We start from the raw sequence: 23,824 nt of genomic DNA, 5'->3' as shown, positions 1-23,824 counted from the left end.
TTCGAGAGGTGAAACCATTCTGGGATCACCTCAAGAAACGCTTTGCGCAAACAAATGGCCCTAGGGTTCAACAACTTCGTTCCTCACTACCTAAATGCGAACAAACCAAAACCATATCCGTCTCTGTTTATTATGGTAAATTACATGCCTTGACAAGAATTGGATCACCATGAGCCCTTAATCTCTTGTGATTGCTGCACTAAGTGTGCGGCAGGTTGTACTCATGAACAACGACGAGAACAAACAAAGTTGCATGATTTTTAATGGGTTTATATGCTGGTTATTACTCTTCCTTGAGAACTAACATTCTGTCACAGGATCCCTTGCCAAGTCTTGATAGAGCTTATCAATTAGTGACTCCAGAGGAGAGAGTACGTACTTCTAAGCAAGAAGCTGAGGACACACAGCCTGCTGAGGCTGTTGGGTTCGCAATTCGAGCTTCAGCTTCCACAGTCGTGGTGTTAAGACTTGTAGTCACTACAAGAAACAGTGTCACGAAGTCTCTAGTTGCTGGTTTCGGAGCCCCTGTCCTCACTGTAATAAGAAGGGTCATGACCCGACCCAATACTATGAAATAACAGGTTATCCGGAAGGCTGGACTCCTCGCAATCGTGAGGGGGCTCGTGCAAATGCAACTTCGGCAGATTCCCAATCATCTCCTTCGGGGGTCTTTTCCACCGAGCAATGGAAGGCTTTAGCCGATTTTATAGGTAATACAAAAATTGCTGAAAACCGTCTAAATGGTAAGTTTGATGACACTAGTTGGATTATTGATACCGAGGCTACTCATCATGTCACCGGAAATAAATCTTGGTTATTTGACACTTAAAACATTGACTGTCCGGTTGGATTTCCCAATGGTGACAGTGTCAGTGCAACTTTGGCCGGCTCTGTTTGTTTGTCTGATAAAATCACCATGTATGGGGTTCTCTTTGTCCCAAATTTAAATTGCAATTTAATTTCCGTATCTCAACTTAGTGATCATTTAAAAGTTGTTGTACAATTTAACTCACATATGTGTGCTATACAGGACCATTTGAATGAGCTGATTGGAACAGGTATTAGGCGAGACGGACTCTATTATCTTAGCAAACAGGATGTGGTGCACCGTGTGTCTATGGTTGAAGCGTCAATAGATTTGGAGCTCTGGCACAGAAGAATGGGGCATCCTTCGGAGAGAGTAGTTAAGTTACTCCTTCATCTTATCAATAATAAAAGTAGTTTAGCAAAAGGGTGTGAAGTGTGTTTTCGTGCTCAACATCTTAGAGACAAATTTCCATTAAGTGACAAAAAAGCTTCTAGAATTTGTTAAAAAAATACATTGTGATTTATGGGGTCCATATCGACATGTTTCGTCGTGTGGGGCTCGTTATTTTTTTAACTATTGTTCAAGATTATTCCCGGGCTGTTTGGATTTATTTGATGCTTGATAAGACAGAAGTTTTTCAGATGTTTATGGCGTTTGTTGCTATGGTCGATAGACAATTTAATCAAATAATTAAAATTGTGCAAAGTGATAATGGAACTGAATATAATTATTTGAGAGATTATTTTGTTGCAACTGGTATTCTCTTTCAAACCTCTTGTGTAGGGACTCCTCATCAAAACGGGAAGGCAGAGAGAAAACATAAACACATTTTAAATGTTAGTAGAGCCTTGCGATTCCAAGCCAAACTACCTATTTATTTATGGGGTGAGTGCGTTTTAGCCGCAACTCACTTGATTAATCGAACTCCTACTCCTATCCTACAAAATAAGACTCCTTTCGAAATACTCTTTAATAAAACTCCATCTTTTGATGCTATTCGCACTTTTGGTTGTTTGTGCTTTGCACACAATCAAAAGATGAGGGGGGATAAGTTTGCTAGTAGGAGTCATAAATGTGTTTTTGTGGGGTATCCATTCGGGAAAAAGGGATAGAAGCTATTTGATCTAGAAATAAAGGAATTTTGTGGCTCTCGTGATGTGAAATTTGTCGAAGGTATGTTCCCTTTTGGAAGTCCGGATGATGTAAATATTGATTCAAATTTTGGGAATACAGAGGATGATGTTCATGTGGACTTTGATGATCATGATTTGAGATATGATGACAATGATGCAACTGTACATGACACATCTAATAATATTGCTGGTCAACGTGCATTTACACATGAACAACAAGGGGAAACAGTTTCCTCCGCAACCCACCCGCGGCAAAATGGTGCTGACTGCAGGGCGGTGCGGACTCCCCTGCCAACGATACTGCTTAGCCATTTAATGAGCAGCTGCCCCAGGGGCGGAGCCACCGGGGGGGGGGGGGGGGCTGGTGGAGGCCCGGCCCCCCTGTGGCCCAACTGGCGATCCATTTATTGTGAAGGCTGGCCCCAATAAGTTATAGAATAAAACAATTATTTTTTGTATATATTTAGCATTTTCAATGGTAGCTTAGTGGTTGAGCGCTCAGCATCAACAATACACAGGTCACGTGTTCGACTCTCGCGGGTGTTACTACATGCACATTATTTTTTATCTTTTATTTATTTTTTTAATTTTATTCACTAATTCTTTTACAAGTATAATTTTTTTTTTCCTTGAAACTTACTTGTAGAATTCATTACTATTATATTCTATTATTTAATCTATTTTTCTTTTACCCCTTCAATCAATCTTTTTTTTTATTTTGTCAATTGTTTTGATTTTAAATTACTTATTTTATTTTTCCTATATTTCTAATTGACTAAATCAGTAAATTGCATCCTTAATTACATTTTTTTAATTGTCATATATTTTTTTATTTATTTTTGTGCAAATGAACCACAAAAGCAATATCAAACATATCGTAAACAAACCTTCGCTTAGCTTTAATCAATGAGGCAAGTCCTTATTGGTTGAATGGTTGTAATATTGAATATTTTGATGAAATAATATTGTGTTGCTTAATAAAATAAAGTCAACTCTAATTTATAATATTACAAATACCGCAAAAGAAAATACTGTGTAATGAGAAAATCGTATGAAATAGAGTACTATTTACTTAATAAGTCTCGGCCTCCCCATATTTTAATTCCTGGCTTCGCCCCTAAGCAGCTCCACCACGTCGAGCAACAGCCTCCTACGGCACTCCCTGACCAGCAGCAGGGTGACGGACATCAGCTGGTCGAAGCTTGATAGGAATGGTTTCCTTCGAACAAGTGTATTATTCCGATAGAGGGTTCGGAGCTATTGAAAAGCTATTTATTCAGTAAGTTCAAGTGATCGGAATGCCTAGGTGGAGGCCGCTTCCGATTAGTAATATTAATGCATAATTAATATTACAGCTTAATCTGGAATGAACCCTTCGGGTCACACCCAAGCAACTAATGATCCGACACGACGAATTAATTTAGAAGGAATTAATAAGTCGCTCGAGTAATTAATATTTAGACGTCGGAAATCGAGCTAGGAGCGTCGAGACCGAGCGTCGCATGTCGAGTTAAATTCTAGGAATTAACGAGACGTAACAAATAAGTCAAACAACAAATAAAGTCAAAATGCGTATTCCTAGACTCGTATCAGCCTAACCGTATGAGAGCTAGGCTAGCGCGTGCCATCACAAGCACTAGCCGCAAGCCCAGCAAGCCGCAAACTTGGGCGAGTTGGGCGCGCTGGCCGAGTGCGGTGCTTGATGAATGGCCAAAGCCAAGCAGCGCACAGCAGCCTTGTGGGGTTGCGATGCGTGCTGGCTGGCCGAGGCCCAACAGCGCACATCCCTCGTGGCTTGCGTATGGGTGCAAGGCCCAACCAAGTCAAAAGGGGCCTTGACCGGTTATTTTCTTGGTGAACAAGGAGGTTGACCGGTCATACCCTCTTATGATTGGTGGGTTTGGTAGCTTGGGGATCAAAGAGACCATGTGGTCCTCACCTAACCACTCCCATGTGTGTGCCAAGTGTTGTTTGATTATTTGTGTTGCTATTTAATTTAATTTAGAATTAAATTAATTGCTTATTTTTCTCACACTATCATTTCTTTCACATGGAAAGATGATGGAAATTTTGGAGAGCCTTTGCGTATAAATACCAACCTTAGGAGTTGGGATTATTCACTTGAGTAAGAGCTCAATTAGGCATCTCCACTTGAGAGAAAACCTATAAGCTCAATAATTACTTGGGTAGTCTTATTGGTTGGACTTGGCTAACATCCAATTATTGGGACCGGTCGGGTCGACTTGTGGGTGGACTTTCGTTGAAGGTCCTTTCCATTTGTGAGGCACGACTTTTCTCAAGTAAGAGCTTCGTCCGAGTGAGAGAAGCACGCTACAAAGGTAATTTAGTCTTTTCTCTATTCTTGTTATTTATGCATTTTGTCATATTAATTGTGAGTTTGTTCTTGGGCTCGGGTTTTATTTCCGCGGTGAGTCGGACTTATCGAAACCCAACAAAGCTGCCATTGTCCAGAACCAGCACACCGAGCATGCTACGTCGTCACAGCCTCCTGACCTCACGGGATAGCAGTTACAAACTGACTTGGGCAGAGGTTTCAGAGAAAAGTACCCCTCGGTTTTGCTTCGTGATTTTATTACACACACGGTTGTTGCTAAGAGTTTGTCTTGTTCTTCCAATCAGTTTTCAGGTACCTCGTATCCCCTAACACATTATATAAATTGAAACACTTTTTTATTGAATTATCGGAAATTTATTGCAGCTGTGGTTCAAAGCAAGGATCCTAAACCTTTCAAAGAAGCTATGAATGGGTGGCGCAAGTCTATGAGAGAAGAAATTCGAGCTTTGGAAGATAATGGGACATGGAACTTAGAGCCTCTATCTCCGGGCAAGAGGGCTCTAGGCAGTCAATGGGTCTACAAGACCAAATTTTTGTCGAATGGAGAGGTGGAACGCCTCAAATCTCGCTTAGTCGTGTTTGGCAATCATAAAAAACCAGACATTGAATATGATGAGACATTTGCTCCGGTGGCCAAAATGATAACCATGCGTACAGTTCATGCTATTATAGCTTCAAAAAATTGGGAGCTACATGTATTGTGACAGTGAGTCGGCTTTGCACATCGCAAAGAACCCAGTTTTCCACGAACGAACGAAGCACATTGAGGTTGATTGTCACTTCGTTTGGGATGCAATTAATGATGTCTTGTTTTCCCCTTGCATGTTTTGACTAAGACACAACTAGCTGATATATTTACGAAAGCCCTTGGTAAATCTCAGTTTGACCATCTTCTCTCCAAGTTGGGAATTTCGGATCTACATGCTCCAACTTGAGGGGGGGGGGGGGTATTGAGATATATCATATGATATATTTAGGGAAGATATTGATCTCCTAATATTATCTTTGTATTCTAGTTAACTTCCTAAGATTCTAGGATATCTTTTGGATTCTAGGTTAAGGAAGATTGTAATGCTTATATATTTGGTGCTACGATTAATGAGAAGTTAAGCAATTCCATTCCATTTCTCTCTAATTTAGCATCGTTAAACATATGGGGGTTAAAGGTAACATTATTTCCAAATTTTGTGTAGGTTAGATTGTTTTGAGCAAATAGCGGAAAGGTCCAATTACTCTTTTCAATTTTTCCCAAAATAAATATAATGGTTGTCTATATGTAATGTCTACATGGGAATATTCCATAGTCTTTACATTTAAACTAATAAAGAGACTTGTGTATCACCTTCCCATAAAATTTAGCGGTTTAGCCAAGGGCTGTATGCTAAGTGATCGATGTAAAAGTTGTTTACAAATGGAGTATAAAATATGTGAAATTACATGCTAGAATATGCTTTGAATTAAATATGTTTGTCCTCTATAAATAACCTGTATGCCTTGAAACAAATGGTTTTTGTTACACCATTTGTTTTGGAGTATACTGAATTCGTTACGGTTTTTTATATGGACCTAACTTATTTTATTATTAGTTTAGAATACCTATAAACTCCTAAGATATATTGGACGAATAATACTCACTAGCTAATCAAAATGCTAGGTACTATTTAAAAAGCTACTGTCAAATAAGAGCTAAACTTATCGTATTATGTAATTTTATTTTCGACGTGATCCGTAAAATTAAACAGTATTTCATTTGTTCATGGACGTACAAAACTCTCACTAAGCTAAACTAGTTGAGTTAGAAGTTGTTTCTTTGTACATTATCTTCCTCCTTCTGACAACATTTTTTGTAACCTATTAATAGATTATTAAACTTGTTATATACTCCGTATCTATTTCTTGTAACTTGTAAGGGAGTATTTTATACTTTACTATATATGTTGCTTAACTAGTAACGAAGAAACACAACCAATCAAACCATGTTTTACAAAAAATATACTTATAAAATTACAAAGAATAATTTTCCAAATAAATAAAATAAAGTGACCCCATAAATAATAAAACAAATAAATTATGGCCAAGGATAAATTCAGTCCTACAACTACAAGATCTGTGAAGCTAACATGGTCATTGGACAGTGACTCTCAGCGAGTTAATTCATGAAAATGGGATTGTGGGCCCATAACACTGCAAATCTCGAATTTGACGGTGAATTATTACTTGGTATTTTCCAACATAAATGAATCAAGAAAAATCCTTATTCACACACAATTTGGAAGATCGCAAAGCTAAATACGTCAACTGTTTCTGTTATGCCCCATCTTTGAATTAAATATCAAATAATATCAGCTATTTTTTGTTTACGTACATTGTGTGACAAAATCACCATCATTTGATGTTAACGAGGATGGATGCCTTGTGCTCATATTCATAAAATAAGTTTTGGGGTTGGTTAGATCGATCTATTTAGAGCTGATTATATTTAATCAGGTTAATATATAAAGTGAAAATCACGGCTAATCAGATAAAAAAATAAGTACACTATATATACTTACAGTTCGATTGATTTTGTGATAAAGTTTTTCATACTTTTTCCCAATGTGAACTTATTTAAGTAGTTAAAGCTTAAGATTATTCAATTTATGCTTGGAGTTAGTGATATTTCTTTTATACTATGCATATACTTAATTAAACATGAGATAGATAGTATTAAGGAGCTGTTCTTTTCAGCTTAATTTCAGTTCAGTTTAGTCTAGTTCAGCTCAGCTTAATTCAGTTCAGTTTAGTTTCTAATTTTCTTCTCTCATAAACAATTCAATTCAGTTCAATTAAGTTCAGTTCAGCTCAGTTCAATAAATCAGAAAAGACCTAAGGCAAATAAATAGAGATGAATAATGCAACATAGTGTTACTTACACACATTTTTTATTTATTAGACAACAATACTAGGGAGAGCTAATTGTGCCACCAAAATTCTCCACAAGACAGTTATGTACTCCGTATAAATCAATAGAACACTACGGTCTTATTCTTTTGAACTTATTTCAAATCTGGTCAATTCAATTCGATCAACATAACTCAATTTAATTCATTTTTCTAACTTTAATTCAGTTCTATTAAGTCAACTCAAAAGAACAAAGCCTAATACAAAATGTCTATTAGTGTCTAAATATTCATCACAATCATGTTAAACTGCTTGTAATTAAGTTGTATTTAGGTTTTTCTCAAAAAGTTGTATTTGGGTAACTAAAATCCATATACTGGTCAATTGTATCTAGCTAGGCAAGATTAGAAGGTGATAATTAATTCATTAATGGTCCTTTAATAACATTTAGGCAAACGAAGATTGATCAAAGGTGAAGCTTATAATTGCAAGTAGTGCTAGGGCCCATTTAAGAGTTGAGAGTGGATGCATGTGCTCCCATTTGAAGTTAAGCACATGCAATATAATGCAAGTACATTCATGACGCCCAAAAGGAAATGGAAATTCGAAGTTATGTTCGATCTGTTATTCCGTGTCATTCTGTTTTGGATATTGTTTTCATGTGACCAGCCTAAAAGCTCATATTGTACGAAATAGTATATTGGAGCTTTTTTTTTTTTTTTTTTTTCTTGATGGAATGCAATTTAACTATTCTACTTTACGGATATTTGCAAGAAGAGAATGCTACTCGTATTACATTATCAAAATAATTATTAGGTACACGTTAGACATTTATCATGCATTTACATATACGTAGTAGATATCATCAAACAAGTTAATTTGTTGTGAAATTTAGAAAGATATTTTTATTTCTAAATAAATTAGAGATATTTATAGGATTTTTATATTTTAGTAGAAATATCTTTGTTCATTTTTTTTGTCTCTCCCTCTCTCTCATTCTTTTTTTTAAAAAATAATTTTAGCTCAAAAATGCATATATAGGATGTGTCAGTTTACGAAGAAAAACAACATTAATTATACTTTTCCTTATTATCTTTATTGAAATTACAGTTAGAAAATATTGTGTGCTTGAATAATACTTCCTCCTTTTCTTTTTAGTTGACACGTTTCTTTAGTCGCGTTTGCCAATGCATAAATTCAACCATCAATATCTTTAATTACCGATAAGCAAAAATTATAAAAAGTTGATATTATATGAAAATATATACCATGACGAATCTAACAAGACCCACATAACTATATTTTTCATTACATATAAATCACAAAATACAATCAAAGAAAAGTGTGTGAATAGTGCTAAAATCAAAACGAGTCAACTAAAAAAAATTGGAGGTAGTATTAATTTAAATTTATTATTAATACGAAGTATATGGCACATAAGTCACTCTGTCACTTACATAGTTACATGTCCCTAATTTAGTTTTTTTAAACAGATTTTCTTTGGGTGTCCCTTACTCCCTTAGGCCGAGCATCCACATTGGTGAAGTAACTCACAATTTCTCTCTTCAATTTTAATTCTTCCACATCATATTCCAATAAGTTTAGCCACTAATTTGAGTCACTCATTTATTTTTTTCATAATGGTAAGCTAGCTCACTACAATTAAAAAAAAAAAAATTATTTTATGTTAATTTTGGGCAAAAAAAATTAAATGAAAATATAAAAATTGCCACTTGTCTTCTCCTTGTTTGTCACTGAGCTCGTGTGCCGAGGTTGCCAGTGATTTGGAAAAGGGAGGAGCCTCACCCCATGAGTCACCTTTCACAATGGTAAGCTAGCTCAAATTAGGAGAGAGAGTGTTGTGGAAAGGGTCTTAAGTCACCCATTGTGGTTACTCTACATGCATAAGCACGTATCTATGTAACATTATTCTTTAATGTACTTTCTTCTTCATAAAATCGGCGACAACATCACGTAATATCCTACGGAAGTAATGTTTAATCACTAACTATATTTATTCCATATTGCCAACAAGTAGATAACATGCATGGTAATCCTAATGCTTTTTATATTTTTGTGCTTTGGTTAAGTGTTATTCATGTTTAATTAATTATTAATTTTTCCCTCTGGAATATTGATATTTAACATGTTTAATCTCGTTTCGTTGTACTAATCAACCACTTAGCATATATAAGGGTACAAGTTACTTAAGACGAGTATATTTTGATGCCTCGATTTTTCTCTAAATGCATTATTTGATATTTAAATGATTTTCTGGTTTAGTGTTATGAAATTAACTCAGTTAGAGCTTATTATGGATAAATCATATGTGAGGGGAGTGTTGAGCCCATGAGAAAACCGACATGTAAGTGGTGTGTTGTTCCACATTAATTGAGTGTATAAGTGAGAGTTTGTATTGGGATGTGTATCCCACATTGAAAAAAGAAGATAATTGTGTCCACTTTATAAGGTTAGGGGGCTACTCCCTTCATTGCCATATGGTTTGAGGTGGATCTCCTTGGTTGTATAAAATGAACAATTATGACGGGTGTGACTCAGGCCGTTTATCACAATAATAACAACCAAACTATAATGATACTCATATTGAAAAGAACATTTTGGAATTGTATAAATTCAGTATAACGACCAATCCAATGAACAATATAATTGCCCTATAACGCTCTCAATTGAAGGGTTTACAACAAATATACCCCTTAATGAAGCGATGGGATGATTAGCTAATAATGAAGTAGTGATTCGTAGTAATAGTTCGAAATCACAATAAAAAAAAAAAAAAGTTACATATTCTAGTACTAACTAGTACTTAATTAGTACTAGCTCACAAAAATAAGCATAATATAGTAATTAAGTACGCATATAGCTAGTAATATTAGAATTTCATATTAGTTAAGGGCACTTGGGGCCACCTAACTTAGTCTTCCAGTTGTTGTAGCAAGGGCAGACTTCTTTGTTGGCAAATGTACCTGGTGGAACGCAAAGGCATTTTGTGCAGCACTTGTTGCAAAAGAACTTGCATTCTTCGGTTTTTCTAGCCTTTGAGCACCTTTGCTTACAACGTCCCGGGCATTCTGTTCAAATTCATAACCAAATCAATTTAGTAATGTTACAAATGTTCCCAAATATATTCCCAAAAATATATACGCAATATATGTAGGACTTAATCTTGGTCAATATGGAATTTTGTGATTAAAATGTTTAATTATGACTCCTTTTTACATCTTGCTAACGTTTGAAGTTAGCATGTTTTTATTAAGATCATGATGCCTGTCTCATTTAGCAGAATTATATCAAAATTTCACGGAGAAATATAGGATCAAGATATAAACCATTAAAACAAGAGATTCTATAATTTTATGATGGTAGTAATGTTAAATTGTCACGTATGCATGCATGCACAAGTTGTTCCTAGTCAATACGCAACATTCATAGACTCGACATTAAAGAGTAAAAAACAATTTTGTGACATGAAAACATAAGTTCTGCAACTTACGAGAAAGCTTCAAACTGTTATTCCCATAGTAGTTGGTCCCAGCAAAAGCCTGACAAAATCAAGAAATCGATATTAGTATATGCTACAAATTAAAGTTATAATCTATTTCATTAAAGAAAAGAATATCTTAAAATTGACCTGGCTATATATAATTACCTCAGAGACAAGCATAGCAACAACGAGGAAAGCCAAAAGCAATGACATAGCCTTAATATTGGCCATTTTGCTACAAATTAAAGGAGAGAAAAAAAGAGGAATTTTAAGGTTATTGTAATGAATGAATAACAAGAGAAAGCTAAGATTTTTGGATATTTAGGTTCGTAGTTTAGAAGGGGTATTTATAGATTTTTTTGGTACAAATTACTAAATTAGGAAACTTCACATGAAATAATGAACCAAAGTATAGTTAAGCATGCATGCATTGACTTTCGGTTAGCGGCCATTTTCTTATGTTCCTTTCCCCGCTAATATCGCTGACCTCCTCTTGCGGAGAAGTGTAGGCTGGTTAATTATTTTTGAGACGAAGTAAGATTATAAGTAAAAAAGTTATGATAATGTATTCTTTTCTACACATAATTTCTTATTATCAAAATTTTATACTTCATTTATTTATTAGAAACTAAGGAATTTAATTCTTTTTAATATATATATATATATATATATATATATATATATATATATATATATATATATATATATATATATATATATATATATATATACACACACACACACTCTAATATTATAGTATGTATATTCTCTATAAGTACTTCCTTCGTTTTCAAATAATTGTTTGCTTTGTTTGGTCCATCTTAAGAATATTTTGTTGGTACTTTAATTGGAAGATTCACCTCCTCCAACCCAAGAGATGAGGCTCCGATCATTACTAATACAAGTACATACATTTTTTGAATATCACCTTTTTCATTTCTTATTTTCATATCTAAACTTCTTTTTATTAGACAATTTGCTAACCCTTTTTTTATTTATTTTTTATTTTTTACTTTTTATTTTTTAAAGTCAAATGTTCAACTCTTAATTTATGTTTTCAATATCTACAAAAATACGAATCAGAGTAACCTACATTATCCATATTACTATTGTTAGATTTCGAGAAAACTCCTTGGGTTGGAGTGTGTACCATTGAATAATATATATAGTGTTACAATACTAGTCCTAATCTTGTTAGAAAACCTAGTACGATAAGAATACAAACTATATCACAAATATATACGGGAAAACTCTATCACACCCCCGCAGTCGTAGCGGGAGGAGGGCGTACGCTAAGACTGGACCTAAAATCCAGAAATAAATCTCGTGGTAGGCCTTTAGTGAAAATCTGCAAACTGATATGTAGAAGGAACATGCAGAACCCGAACTTCTCCCAAAGCAACCTTTTCTCGAACAAAATGTATATCCATCTCCACATGTTTGGTGCGTTGGTGTTGTACCGGGTTGCCAGAAAGGTAGATTGCACTGACATTATCACAATAAACAATAGTAGCCCGCCGTAGAGGACAATGTAACTCAAGTAAAAGATTATGAAGCCAACATGCCTCTGAGACAACATTTGCGACGCCTCGATATTCTGCTTCTGAACTCGACTTAGACAAAGTATGCTGACGCTTAGATGACCAAGAAACGAGGTTGTCCCCAAGGAAACAACAATAGCCCGTTGTGGAACGTCGGGTATCGGGACAACCTCCCCAGTCAGCGTCAGTGTAAGTAATAAGTCGATGAGAAACAGTCGGATATAAATGTAAGCCGTGATCAATGGTACCCTGAATATAACGCAGAATGCGTTTCAATGCCTCATAGTGAGGTTCCCGGGGATCATGCATAAATAGACACATCTGTTGTACCGCATAGGCTATATCTGGCCTAGTGAAGGTGAGATACTGAAGAGCACCTGCTAAACTGCGATACAATGTAGGATCCTGAAACGGTGGTCCTGCATCTGCACTAAGTTTTGACTTAGTGTCAACTGGAGTGGCTGCAGGTTTACATGAGCCCATACCTGCACGCTCTAAAATCTCCTGTGCATACTTTTCCTATGAAAGTAGCAAATAAGAAGGGGTGCGAGTCACTACAATCCCTAAAAAATAACTCAGCGGGCCCAAATCAGTCATAGGAAACTCAGTTCGTAACTGAGATATGATCCCTGCACGCAACCTGTCAGATGAGGTAGCTAATATAATATCATCAACATAAAGAAGTAAATATGCCATATCATCACCCTGCCGGAAAGTAAAGAGAGAGGTGTCACTCTTAGAAATGACAAAACCCAACTTAATGAGAAAATTCGCGAAGCGTTGATACCAAGCTCTGGGAGCTTGCTTCAAACCATAGAGAGCCTTGCGAAGTCGACAGACATAAGTGGGTGTTCTCTGATCAAGAAAACCCGGAGGTTAATGCATATAAACAGTTTCCTGTAAGTCACCATGTAAAACGGAATTTTTGACATCTAATTGATGTATAGACCACTTTTTAGCCAAAGCTAAGCTGAGAACTGTACGAATAGTGGCCAGTTTAACTACCGGACTGAAAGTCTCATCACAATCCACACCAATTTCCTGCGACCTGCCATCACATACAAGATGAGCTTTGTGTCTTTCAAGGTCACCATTAGATTTGTATTTATGCTTAAAAAGCCACATACAATTAACAATATTCACCCCCGCAGGTCTAGGTACCAATTCCCATGTCCCTGTTTTAATTAAAGCACTATATTCATCATTCATCGCCGCATTCCAATTATGGTCATTTAAAGCTTGTTTATAGGACTTTGGAAGTGGTGATTTATGGTGAGGGGGACCCGAAGGTTGAACGGTGAGGTTACAATATTTCGGGTTTGGCTTAAATATACCCCGTTGCCTACGGGTGACACGGGGTGAGGGAGGTGGTGGCCGAGTGGGTTGTATGGGTGGAATGCCACGCAAAGGTGGCGGTGTATAGGCTGGACTATGCATGGCTGGGTTGCTGTCCGGAGGTGGCGTGGGCAGTGGGGTCCGCAGCCCACCCGCGGCTGACGCTGGGCTGCCGCAGCCATGTTGCGGAGTGGGCTGGTTGGTGGGTGAGAGGTGCGGTGTGATGCTTGTTGCAGATTGTGGGCTGTGGGATGCAACAAGTGAGGTGGGGGATCATCATTACCTAAAAAATCATAATCTTGGTTACGAAATTTAGCTAGATTTCGGAATGGGAAAGTCGCTTCATCAAAAGTGGCATGACGCGATATGATTATTTTATTTGTGGTGAGATCAAGACACCTATACCCTCTATGATCAATAGGATAACCCAAGAAAACACACGGTGTTGATGGAGGAGCTAATTTATGTGGAGCTGTTGCAGACAAATTAGGAAAACAGAGACACCCAAAAACACGAATGTGACCATACGAAGGAGTTTTTCCAAACAAGGCAAAACCAGGAGTATTGTTTTTAAGGGCTTTTGTTGGCAAAATATTTAGAATATAAGTGGCCGTTTCAAGAGCATAAAACCAATACGAAGGGGGAAGAAACGCATGAAAAAGAATTGTACGCTTAATATTATTAAGTGTGCGAATCATGCGCTCGGCTTTGCCATTTTGTGAGGATGTGTGTGGACAAGAAAAGCGGAAAAGCATTCCATGGTCAATACATTTTTGCTTAAAAGGGTCATTGTCAAATTCCCTACCATGATCACATTGAAAACATTTAATTTGACGTTCAAATTGGGTTTCAACATATTTTCGAAAATTGATAAATGATTGAAAAGCTTGTGACTTGTATCTTAGGGGAATTGTCCACACAAAATGAGTATGATCATCTAATAGAACTAGATAATATTTGTGACCTTGAGCACTACGAATAGGAGATGTCCATAAATCGGCATGGATAATATCAAAAGCACAAATAGTAGTATTATTAGAATTATCAAAGGGGAGACGAGTATCGATAGGGTAAAGTCGTATCCCCTAATCAAAAGTAATACCTAAGTCCTCTAACTAAAGTAGATAGGGAAGTAGGGTCGAATCCACAGGGAAACTGGTCTTTCTACTCCTAATTAATTAATAAAATCTAAATTATTAAGGTAACCAATTTGTTGTGTTTAATATGAAACTATACTACGGAGATTAAGTTCAGGGAGAAAATCAATAATAAGAAGGCCTAGGGTCATAGGTTCACCAATAATTAATATTCTGGGACAAAACATAACAATCAATTAATTAACATTGCACGGATAACATGGTTAACAGGCTCTCGCAATTTATTAACCAACATAGATCTAACAGGCTCTCGCAATTTACTAGATCTAAGTTCCTATTGAAAATAGCCTTTAATATTAAATTAACATCTGCTCGATTCATCAATTCAATATTGCTAAACATTCACAATCAAATTACATCTGCTCGATTCATAATCCAATTGCAAAGAATTAAAACAATTCAATAAGAAATTATCATGCAATATCAATAATCAATAATAACAAATCATCCCTTCATATTAATTATGGATCCCCATAAACCCTAGAATTAAACTACTCACACATAATTAAATCTAAAACATGCAAAGAAATAAAGTAAGTTATAAGGAATTGAAAGGAAGAAATTACTGAAATTAATTGAAATAGAAATCGTACCAAGACGGCGGAATTACAAAGTAGTCAAGAACAAGAGTAAGGTAGAGAGAAAAGTCTAGAGAGAGAAAGTCTTAAGTAGAGAGAGAAAGTAAAAGGAAAGAGTGATCTATAATTACAATCCTAAAACGCACTTAAACGAAAATAATTAACGATCCTAATTAGAAACTAAGTGCCTCAACATCTCAGCTCCTCAGAAACACGCGCCTGATCGGGCTAAGGGCCGCCGATCGGGCGCGCCTTTATGCAGGTGCTCCTTGCTGCGCACCTCGCCCGATCGTGCTAGGTCTCGCACGATCGGGCGCGCCTAGCACACGAGGTGGTGCCTTGCCTTGCCCGATCGGGGCTATGCTTGCCCGATCGGGCCCTTGTGGCTCCTCGAGGTTTTGGACTTGCGATTGGGCTCGACTCCTCGGCCCAATCCGGATCTCCTCTTCGGGTCTTGAATACTCGGTCCAAACCTCGGTATTCCAAATATCGAGTCCTTAATCACCGGCTCGATGGCTCTAGCCGGCCTTGGGCTTCAACGACGGTCATGCTCCTCCAATGCTCGTAGTAGCTTCATAAAATCCCGGGAAAATGCTCCAAAGGTGCAATTCCCTACAAAACTCAACCACAACTACGAAAACACTAGAAAACGCATATTAGTAACAAAAGTGGCTCTAAAGAGCCAAAAACACTACTAATTATGATCAAGGGACGGGGGTAAAATACTATATAAAATGGACATATCAAGTATGTTTTCCTAATTGACATGAATTGCAAAAAGTGGAGTCTTGCTCCTTATTACAATAAATATGATTTTTAGACTTAAGATAGCTAAAAGTATGAGCTCCAGGGTGTCCTAGACGACTATGCCAAGTGTATGGAGAAACAGCACTGAGAGAGGTAGCAAGATAGGTTGACGGAGTGGACTTGGTTGTTTTGACTGGATATAAGTCTCCCGAACTATCACATCTCGTTATTATGTTCCCCGTACGAAGATCCTTCACAAAAAATCCAAAAGGATCAAACTCAATAGACACAGAATTATCAGAGGTAAATTTACGAACTGAAATAAGGTTCTTTATGAGTTTAGGCGCTAGGAAGACATCACGAAGGACAAGAGGTGTTTTAGTATGGAGAAGGGCGCTATGACCATAACCTGTTACTGGAATACGATGACCATTACCAACTAAAATATGATTTTTAGTGCTTAAATTAAACAGGGGTAAGAGATTACCAGCATTATTCGTCATGTGGGATGTGGCACCCGAATCCACGTACCACTGATTGTCGGGATTTGGAAGAGTCATTGTTGAGAATGAAGCTGCCAAGTCCGTAGGGGTCATGGGCTGACCGTATTGGGCTGCATAGGCCTGCTGAGACTTGGGCTGGCCCAAGATCGATTGCTGCTGAACAGGGAATGGCGCAGGGGGCCTAGCCCATGTGGCTTGCTGAGCCCACTGCTAGAAGCTGGCCCAAAGTTGCTGCTGCGTTGGGCCGAATTGGTTTGGAGTGGTGGATTGGGACTGGGCTTGCTGCTGGCCACGGCCCCTGCCCTTTGGTTTGGACTTTCCACCCCGGCCTTTGGTGTTGCGTCCACCGCCACCACCCCTCTGCCCTGTTGTTGCGACGGCTGCTGCTGTTGCTGAGCGGCTGCCGCGGTGGTGGTGGTGTTGTTGTTTGCCTGAGCGACAAACACCTGGCCAAAATTGTCCTTGGCGGACTTGTGGGACTCTTCTAGCAAGATTCTTGATCGTGCTTCATCAAACCCGGGAAGAGGTCGAATTTGAGTGATGGATTGAGCCACCCCATCGTAGTCGGAGTCAATTAAACCGGCACAGAGACGAAGAACCAAGGTTCTTTCGGACACAGGCTGACCGACATTAGCTAGTTGGTCTTTTAATTCCTTCAATTTCTGACAGTAGGAAGATACATCCGGAAAATTTTCAACAAAAAGATTGTTAAATTGATTTTCAAGATAAATAGCACGAATTTCACCATTATCTTGGAATATATTAGCGAGCTTATCCCAAGTTTCCTGTGCCGTAGAGTTCTTGTACAACACCGTGCTCCGTAGGTTTGCAGAAATTGTATTATAAATCCACTTTTTCACAATTGAGTCAAGGCGGTTCCACTGCGCCGAGGTGAAGTCCGTAGGACGAGGTGATTTGGGATCTATATGATCGATAACATTGCAGGAATGACAATGAATCTCGAAGAATTCAACCCAACTACCATAATTCCCTTTGTCGAGGTCAAGAAATTCTGGAACCTCGTTCCTGATATTGCTGATGGAGTTGGCAGGGTGGTAGTCGTTTGAGGGAGGAGGAGGAGGAGGCGTGGGAGGTTGATCATCATCCTTGGCCATTGCTAAGAAACCGAACAAAAAAAAACGCTACTGTAAACCAAAGTGCTAATTAAAAGGCTTAATGTAGCAGCAAAGTGGACCAAAAAGGTAGCAATATTAGGTGATGAAATTACCGCGAGAGATTAGAGATTGCGGAAGAAAGAAAAGGATCGGAATTTTTAGAAAAAAAATTAATTTTGTGGAACCCTAAAAAATCTTGGCTGTGATACCATGTTAGATTTCGGGAAATCTCCTTGGGTTGGAGTGTGTACCATTGAATCATATATATAGTGTTACGATACTAGTCCTAATCTTGTTAGGAAACCTAGTACGATAAGAATACAAATTATATCACAAATATATACAAATATATCCTACTCTGCGGTAAATATTATAATAATCCTATAATATCTATCAACTATTTTAACTCTTAATTAATATGCATGGTCAAATCTAAGAGGTTAATGATTTGATGCACGTCTTGTTGAAAAAGGGAGCAGAGGGGGGTTCATAAAGTAGCTTCCTTAGTCGTAGACTTGTAGTTAGTATAAATTACGCACGCAAGATGAACAAAAAAAAAAAAAAAAAAAAAACTTTTTATTTATACATCTTTTCCTTTGATTGATCAGTTGCTTTACGATCCAATATATCCATTAAATTATGATTTTGTAAATTTTAAACCCGGTACATTTTATTAGGATACAAAATTAATGTTTTTTTTTTTTCAAGGAAAATACCAAATAAATGTTTAAGATAACAAAGTTTAATTTACATCAATAATGCAGGGTTGCTAAAGTTACCAATTTTCCAAATACAACCATTAGATGAAAAACATCCACACCACTACAAAAAACGTGAGATTGTCTCTCAGCTCGAATAAGACTGTATTTTTTAATCAAAGGATATTACACAGTGTAAGATCTATTTGAAAGTCGTAATCATTATAATTTTTTAATTTGATTCAATATATTTTGTATTTGTTAAATTTAAATTTCTTTTGTAGATTTGGTATGATATTACTTTTTATTATTGAAATAATACTTCCTCCATTACGAGTTACTCGCAACAAAGAGGGAGTTTGCGGACTCCTAGGCAAAATTTCTTAAGTGTAATTATTGGAAAATAAGGGATGTGCTTAGTATTAATCCAATCAATAATAAAAAAAAAACAAAACAAAAACTAAACACCAAGCACCACAACCACAAAACCACCACCACCTAGCAAAACCACAACCACGAAACCCACCACCACGAACCCAGACCCACAACCGCCGAACCCACTACAACCCACTACAACCCACCACCACCCACCCCGAAACCCACAACCCACAACCCACGAACCCAGACCCACAACCCCAAAACCCACCACCACGAACCCAGACCCACAACCACTGAACCCACTACAACCCACCACCACCCACCCCGAAACCCATAACCCACAAACCCAGACCCACAATCGCCGAACCCACTACAACCCACCACCACACACCCCGAAACCCACAACCCACGAACCCAGACCCACAACCCCGAAACCCACCACCCACAACCCCGAAACGCACAACTCACGAACCCAGATCCACCACCATCACCACAGAGCACCACAAGACCACCCACAAATTCAAACCCAGAAATTCGAACCCACGAAACCACCCACGAAATTCAAACCCAGCACCACCAAACCCTGAAATTCGAACCCAGAAATTCGACCCACCAAGCACCACAAATTGAACACACCAAGCACCACAATCGAGCCACCAAACACACAACGAACCCAGAAAAAGTCAGATCTAGAAAAGGAAGAGAGAGAAAACGAAGGCGTCGACAAGGAAGAAGACGACGACGGTGATTTCCGGGGATAGTAGTGATCGGTGGTGGTGGTGGTGGTTGTTGCCAATGAAGGTGATGGTGGTGGTTGCCAATGAAGGTGATGATGAATTTAGATGGGAGGTGATTAAATCAATGTTAGGGTTTAAGTTAATAAGATAAAATCAGTAGTTTAATTAAGGTGTTTAGAAAAAAAAAGTAAGGGTAATGTTGTAATATCACATAAAAAAACTTACCATAAAAGGAAAGAAATAAATTTGTTGCAAGTAATGTATACCGGCCATTTTTAATAATTGTTGCGAGTAATTCGTAACGGAGAGAGTATTAGGTTAAATATCTTTTTTACTCTTTCATTCAATAATTATATTCTTGTATTCTTTTACGAGATCTAGTCAAAAAATCTTCTTCCATTTTTTTTTTTTTTAATAAAAATATATATACTACGTGTAAAAAGTACTCTAATTCAACTCATATGATATGGACCTTTCCCCACATTTTTTTTTGGTTTTTTTTTTCTTACCACGTTGCACTTCATCCAACTTAATTCCTTAATATATATGCATTCCAAAACTCAAAACCTAACATGGAGATTTTTTCATGAACAAAAGGGGAAAGTAGTTAGGCGTATAGTTAGTTTTCGTGATTATATCATTGAACCTCTATTGTACCTCATCAATATAAGCTATTTAAGCTACTGACGATTATAAGAGATTATATATTCTGTCTCACTTATATACTTGTAGCTATATTATTGTTCCACTTTATTCAGCTTAACTTCTCTAATAAGAAACCCTTTCTCATCCAATAATCTTAAATCTTAATCAATTTATTTAGTTTTAAAGAAAATGTAAAACATTCATCATGTTGTCTCATACGGAGTATATGGTACAGAAGTCTCCTCTATGTCTTTAATTATGATAATTCAGATCTTTGAATAAGACCATGTTGTAATTAGTTTAAAAAAAGATTAGTGTAAACACGTATCTTTGTATGATTAGTGTACTTTCTTCTTCATATAAATAGGCGACAACATTACGTAATATTCTAGGAAGTAATGTTTGATTATTATAAATTAATTATTCTCCATATTACGTATGATCGAGTAGATAACATGGTGGTGATCGATTCAAATCGATCCTTAGTAATTTTTAATATTTTTTTAGTGTTTTGATCAAGTTATTAATGTTTAATAATATAATTTTAATTAATTAATTTGCCTCAGGGAATATTGGTTTAGCATGTTTAAGCATATAGAACTGTTTTTTTAAGGAGGTATAACTATTATGAATTTTGTACCTTGTAGATCTATAATAATGTTTAATTCTGTTCCGTTGTACTAATCGATCACTTAAGATACTCGCTACACTTAAGATGAGCATGCATATTTTGATGCCTCGTTCTTTCTCTAAATGTATTCGGCATTTAAATGATTTCTATGAGCTAGTTAACTTAATTAGAGCCAATTTGCAGATATTATTGTAATGAACTTACAACATAAAAACCGAATCATAATGATACATGTAAAAAAAAAAAAAAAAAAAAAAAAACCCTCTTGGATCAGAATATTATCGTTTTTTTTAAATAACCAATCCAATGAACAATAACTGCCAAATATAAAAAATAATAGAAAATGGCCGGACATATTTGCCCTATAACGCTCTCAATAAAAGGGTTTACAAGAAATATACCCCTCAATGAGCGATGGCATAAATTAAAAATTACAATTCAAAATAAAAACATTCTAGTACGTACTAAATTAAAGCTTAATAGGTACTAGTTCACAAAATCACAATGTACGTAACAATACATAAATAGTAATTGATAGATGATATATTTCAATATGATTTGTCAAAATATATCCTCTATAATTAATATTAGAGCTTTATGTATCCTCAAAATTAAGTCAATTTGGATAGTTTTATTAAGAAGATTAAGAAATGAAATTAAGGGCACTTTGGTCCGCCTCTCTTGGTCTTCCAGTTGTTGTAGCAAGGGCAGAGTTCTTTGTAGCCAAAGGTACCTGGTGGAACACAAAGGCATGTTCGGCAGCACTTGTTGCAAAAGAAGTTGCATTCCTCGGTTTTACGAGCCTTTGAGCACCTTTTAGCACAACGTCCAGGGCATTCTGTTTCAATTTCATGAAACTAATGTTAATTGTCACGTATACTTGCATGCGTTATTCCTAGTAATTTAATTTCACAAAATTGATAGCAGACTCGAAATAAAAAGAATATAATTCAAAAGTGTGGCGTGAAAACAAATATTATAATTCTATATATAATGATATAAACATAATTTTTGTTACTTACGAGCAAGTGTCAAACTGTTATTTCCATAGTAGTTGGTCCCAGCAAAAGCCTGTTGACAAATTACGAAATCGGTATTAGTATGTTAATAACAATAATCTACTTAATTAAAGGAAGAATGTCTTAAATTGGCCATAATTACCTCAGAGACAAGCATAGCAACAACAAGGAAAGCCAATAGCAATGACATAGCCTTAATATTGGCCATTTTGCTACAAATTAAAGGAGAGAAAAGAATAGGATTATTGTTATGTTAAAATAACAAGAGAAAGAATTGTGGATGATTAGGTTTGTGTTAAGAAGGGGTATTTATAGATTTTTTTTTTTTTTTTTTGGTACAATTACTAAATTAGGAAGACTCATATGAAATAAACCAAAGTATAGTTTAGCATGCATGCATTGACTTTTTAGTTAGAGGCCATTTTCATATGTCCCTTTCTCCGCTAATATCGCTGACTTCCTCTTGTGAAGAGTTGTGTTAGTGTAGGCTGGCTAATTAATCAACTATTAATTAATATTAATCATATTGGATTATTGGAGTATTGAAGTAAATTGTAATAATGTTCATTCATCATCCAAAAATAGTCATAATCATATACTTCATTTTTTTTAATACTTGCAACACTTTTCTAAAATGGAAATATCACAATACTTACAACACATTATAAATGGAAAGTTATATTAGAGAAAATGTGTACTATTTCCCTTATTTAAAGCACATGACCCACTAAATTACACCCTATTTTAAAGTGTATCATATCATGTGAACTCCACATTTCTTAAATACCATGAAAAAGTGTGTGTTGCAACTATTAAAAAACGGAGGAAGTACGTACTAAAATCTCCTGTCTTCAATTTGTTGGTTACGGGCTTACCGCACCTTGTTAGATTTGGGAATGGTTTAAAATAAATGATACTCACAATTCATGTATATACTACTTGTGGTAAATCTGTAATCAAATACGTGTTACACAGTCCATCCACTCATCTATAGTAAATTTGGTCGTATATAGTTATAGTTAAAAAACGAGGCACAAATTGTACGTACGATGATGTCCTTTTGTTTTATGTAGATAAGTGAAATACACAAGTGAAGGGGTAAATTATACCTTTTTATTTTTTATTTTTTGTTAAAGGGGTGCAAATAGACCAAATTATATATATATATATATATATATATATATAGAGGCTCATGTGAGAACACCTCTCTTATATGATAACACTTTATATGTGAGAACACATCTATGTTATAATATGTTAAGGTAGATGTTCTGAAAATAAATTATATCTATCATCCTCAACCTCAACATTCTCTCTCCTCTCCCCAACACCACCACTGCCACCATCGCATATCCCACAACAATACAACTTCGTCACCACTCTCTCTCCTCTTCCCACGCACATTTGTGATAAAAAATGTTAATGTTGCGGTTTCAATTTTAAACCCAACCTACCATCTTCAACCTCAAACATTCTCTCTCTTCTCCCCACCAACGCTATCCAATCTCTAGCTCTTCCATCACCACCGCCGCATGTTATACAGCCTTTACGCCGCCACCTCCACCACCAGCACTCTTTCTCTTCTTGCCGCCATCATGGCCACCACTCTCTCTCCTCTCCCATGACAACCACCATCACCACATGCTCAAGAATTTCGTGTGTTTTGTATCAATTTCTGAACAATTACAATCAAGAATTCAAGTTGTGCAGCTTAATCAAAGGTAAACCAAGCTTAATTGACATTTTAATATGTGAAATCAATTTTTTTTTTTTCATCCAAATCAATCAAATTGGGCAAATTATATAGAGTTTGAAATTTCAAGGAATTTTAATTGAATTTAAGAAACTAAACAACAATTCAGCAATTTTATGTTACATTAAAAATCAAGAATAAATTGATTTTGAATCAATTCTTTGTAAAAATCGAATTTCAATTCGTCTTCAATATTAACGAATTATGTTCAAGAAAATTTACGTATGTTCTAAAAACTGTTACATATGTTCTAAAAAATATTGCATATGTTCATATTTGTTTTTGAGTTCAAGGTCTTAAAATTTGAG

General features: G+C 36.3%; 2 protein-coding genes across 2 annotated transcripts; both read right to left on the bottom strand.

Moving 5' to 3' along the window:
• Window positions 1-9,810: 9,810 nt before the first annotated feature.
• LOC145568446 (gibberellin-regulated protein 6-like) lies at window positions 9,811-10,982 on the bottom strand. Its single transcript, XM_081627867.1, has 3 exons — window positions 10,845-10,982; window positions 10,689-10,737; window positions 9,811-10,266 (listed from the first exon to the last, which is right to left on the bottom strand). Exons 1-3 carry the CDS (start codon window positions 10,908-10,910, stop codon window positions 10,085-10,087), a joined length of 297 nt encoding a protein of 98 aa, XP_081483993.1. The 5' UTR covers window positions 10,911-10,982; the 3' UTR covers window positions 9,811-10,084.
• Window positions 10,983-21,046: 10,064 nt separating this feature from the next.
• On the bottom strand, window positions 21,047-21,971 carry LOC145568445 (gibberellin-regulated protein 6-like). Its single transcript, XM_081627866.1, has 3 exons — window positions 21,893-21,971; window positions 21,767-21,796; window positions 21,047-21,582 (listed from the first exon to the last, which is right to left on the bottom strand). Exons 1-3 carry the CDS (start codon window positions 21,969-21,971, stop codon window positions 21,401-21,403), a joined length of 291 nt encoding a protein of 96 aa, XP_081483992.1. The 3' UTR covers window positions 21,047-21,400.
• Between the last annotated feature and the right edge of the window lie 1,853 nt (window positions 21,972-23,824).

The sequence above is a fragment of the Chenopodium album genome, chromosome 11 (genome assembly GCF_948465745.1).
Source record: "Chenopodium album chromosome 11, dcCheAlbu1.1, whole genome shotgun sequence".
NCBI classification, from domain to species: domain Eukaryota; kingdom Viridiplantae; phylum Streptophyta; class Magnoliopsida; order Caryophyllales; family Amaranthaceae; genus Chenopodium; species Chenopodium album.
The sequence above is the reverse complement of the archived record's forward strand: the minus strand, read 5'-3'. Positions and strand labels throughout refer to the sequence as shown.

Coding starts and splice junctions, on each gene's coding strand:
- LOC145568446 (XM_081627867.1), bottom strand. CDS start 10,910: ATGGCCAATATTAAGGCTATGTCATTGCTTTTGGCTTTCCTCGTTGTT. Junction 10,738..10,844: donor TTGCTATGCTTGTCTCTGAG/GTAATTATATAT, acceptor TGATTTTGTCAG/GCTTTTGCTGGGACCAACTA. Junction 10,267..10,688: donor TAACAGTTTGAAGCTTTCTC/GTAAGTTGCAGA, acceptor GAATTTGAACAG/AATGCCCGGGACGTTGTAAG.
- LOC145568445 (XM_081627866.1), bottom strand. CDS start 21,971: ATGGCCAATATTAAGGCTATGTCATTGCTATTGGCTTTCCTTGTTGTT. Junction 21,797..21,892: donor CTCTGAGGTAATTATGGCCA/ATTTAAGACATT, acceptor CTGGGACCAACT/ACTATGGAAATAACAGTTTG. Junction 21,583..21,766: donor TAACAGTTTGACACTTGCTC/GTAAGTAACAAA, acceptor AAATTGAAACAG/AATGCCCTGGACGTTGTGCT.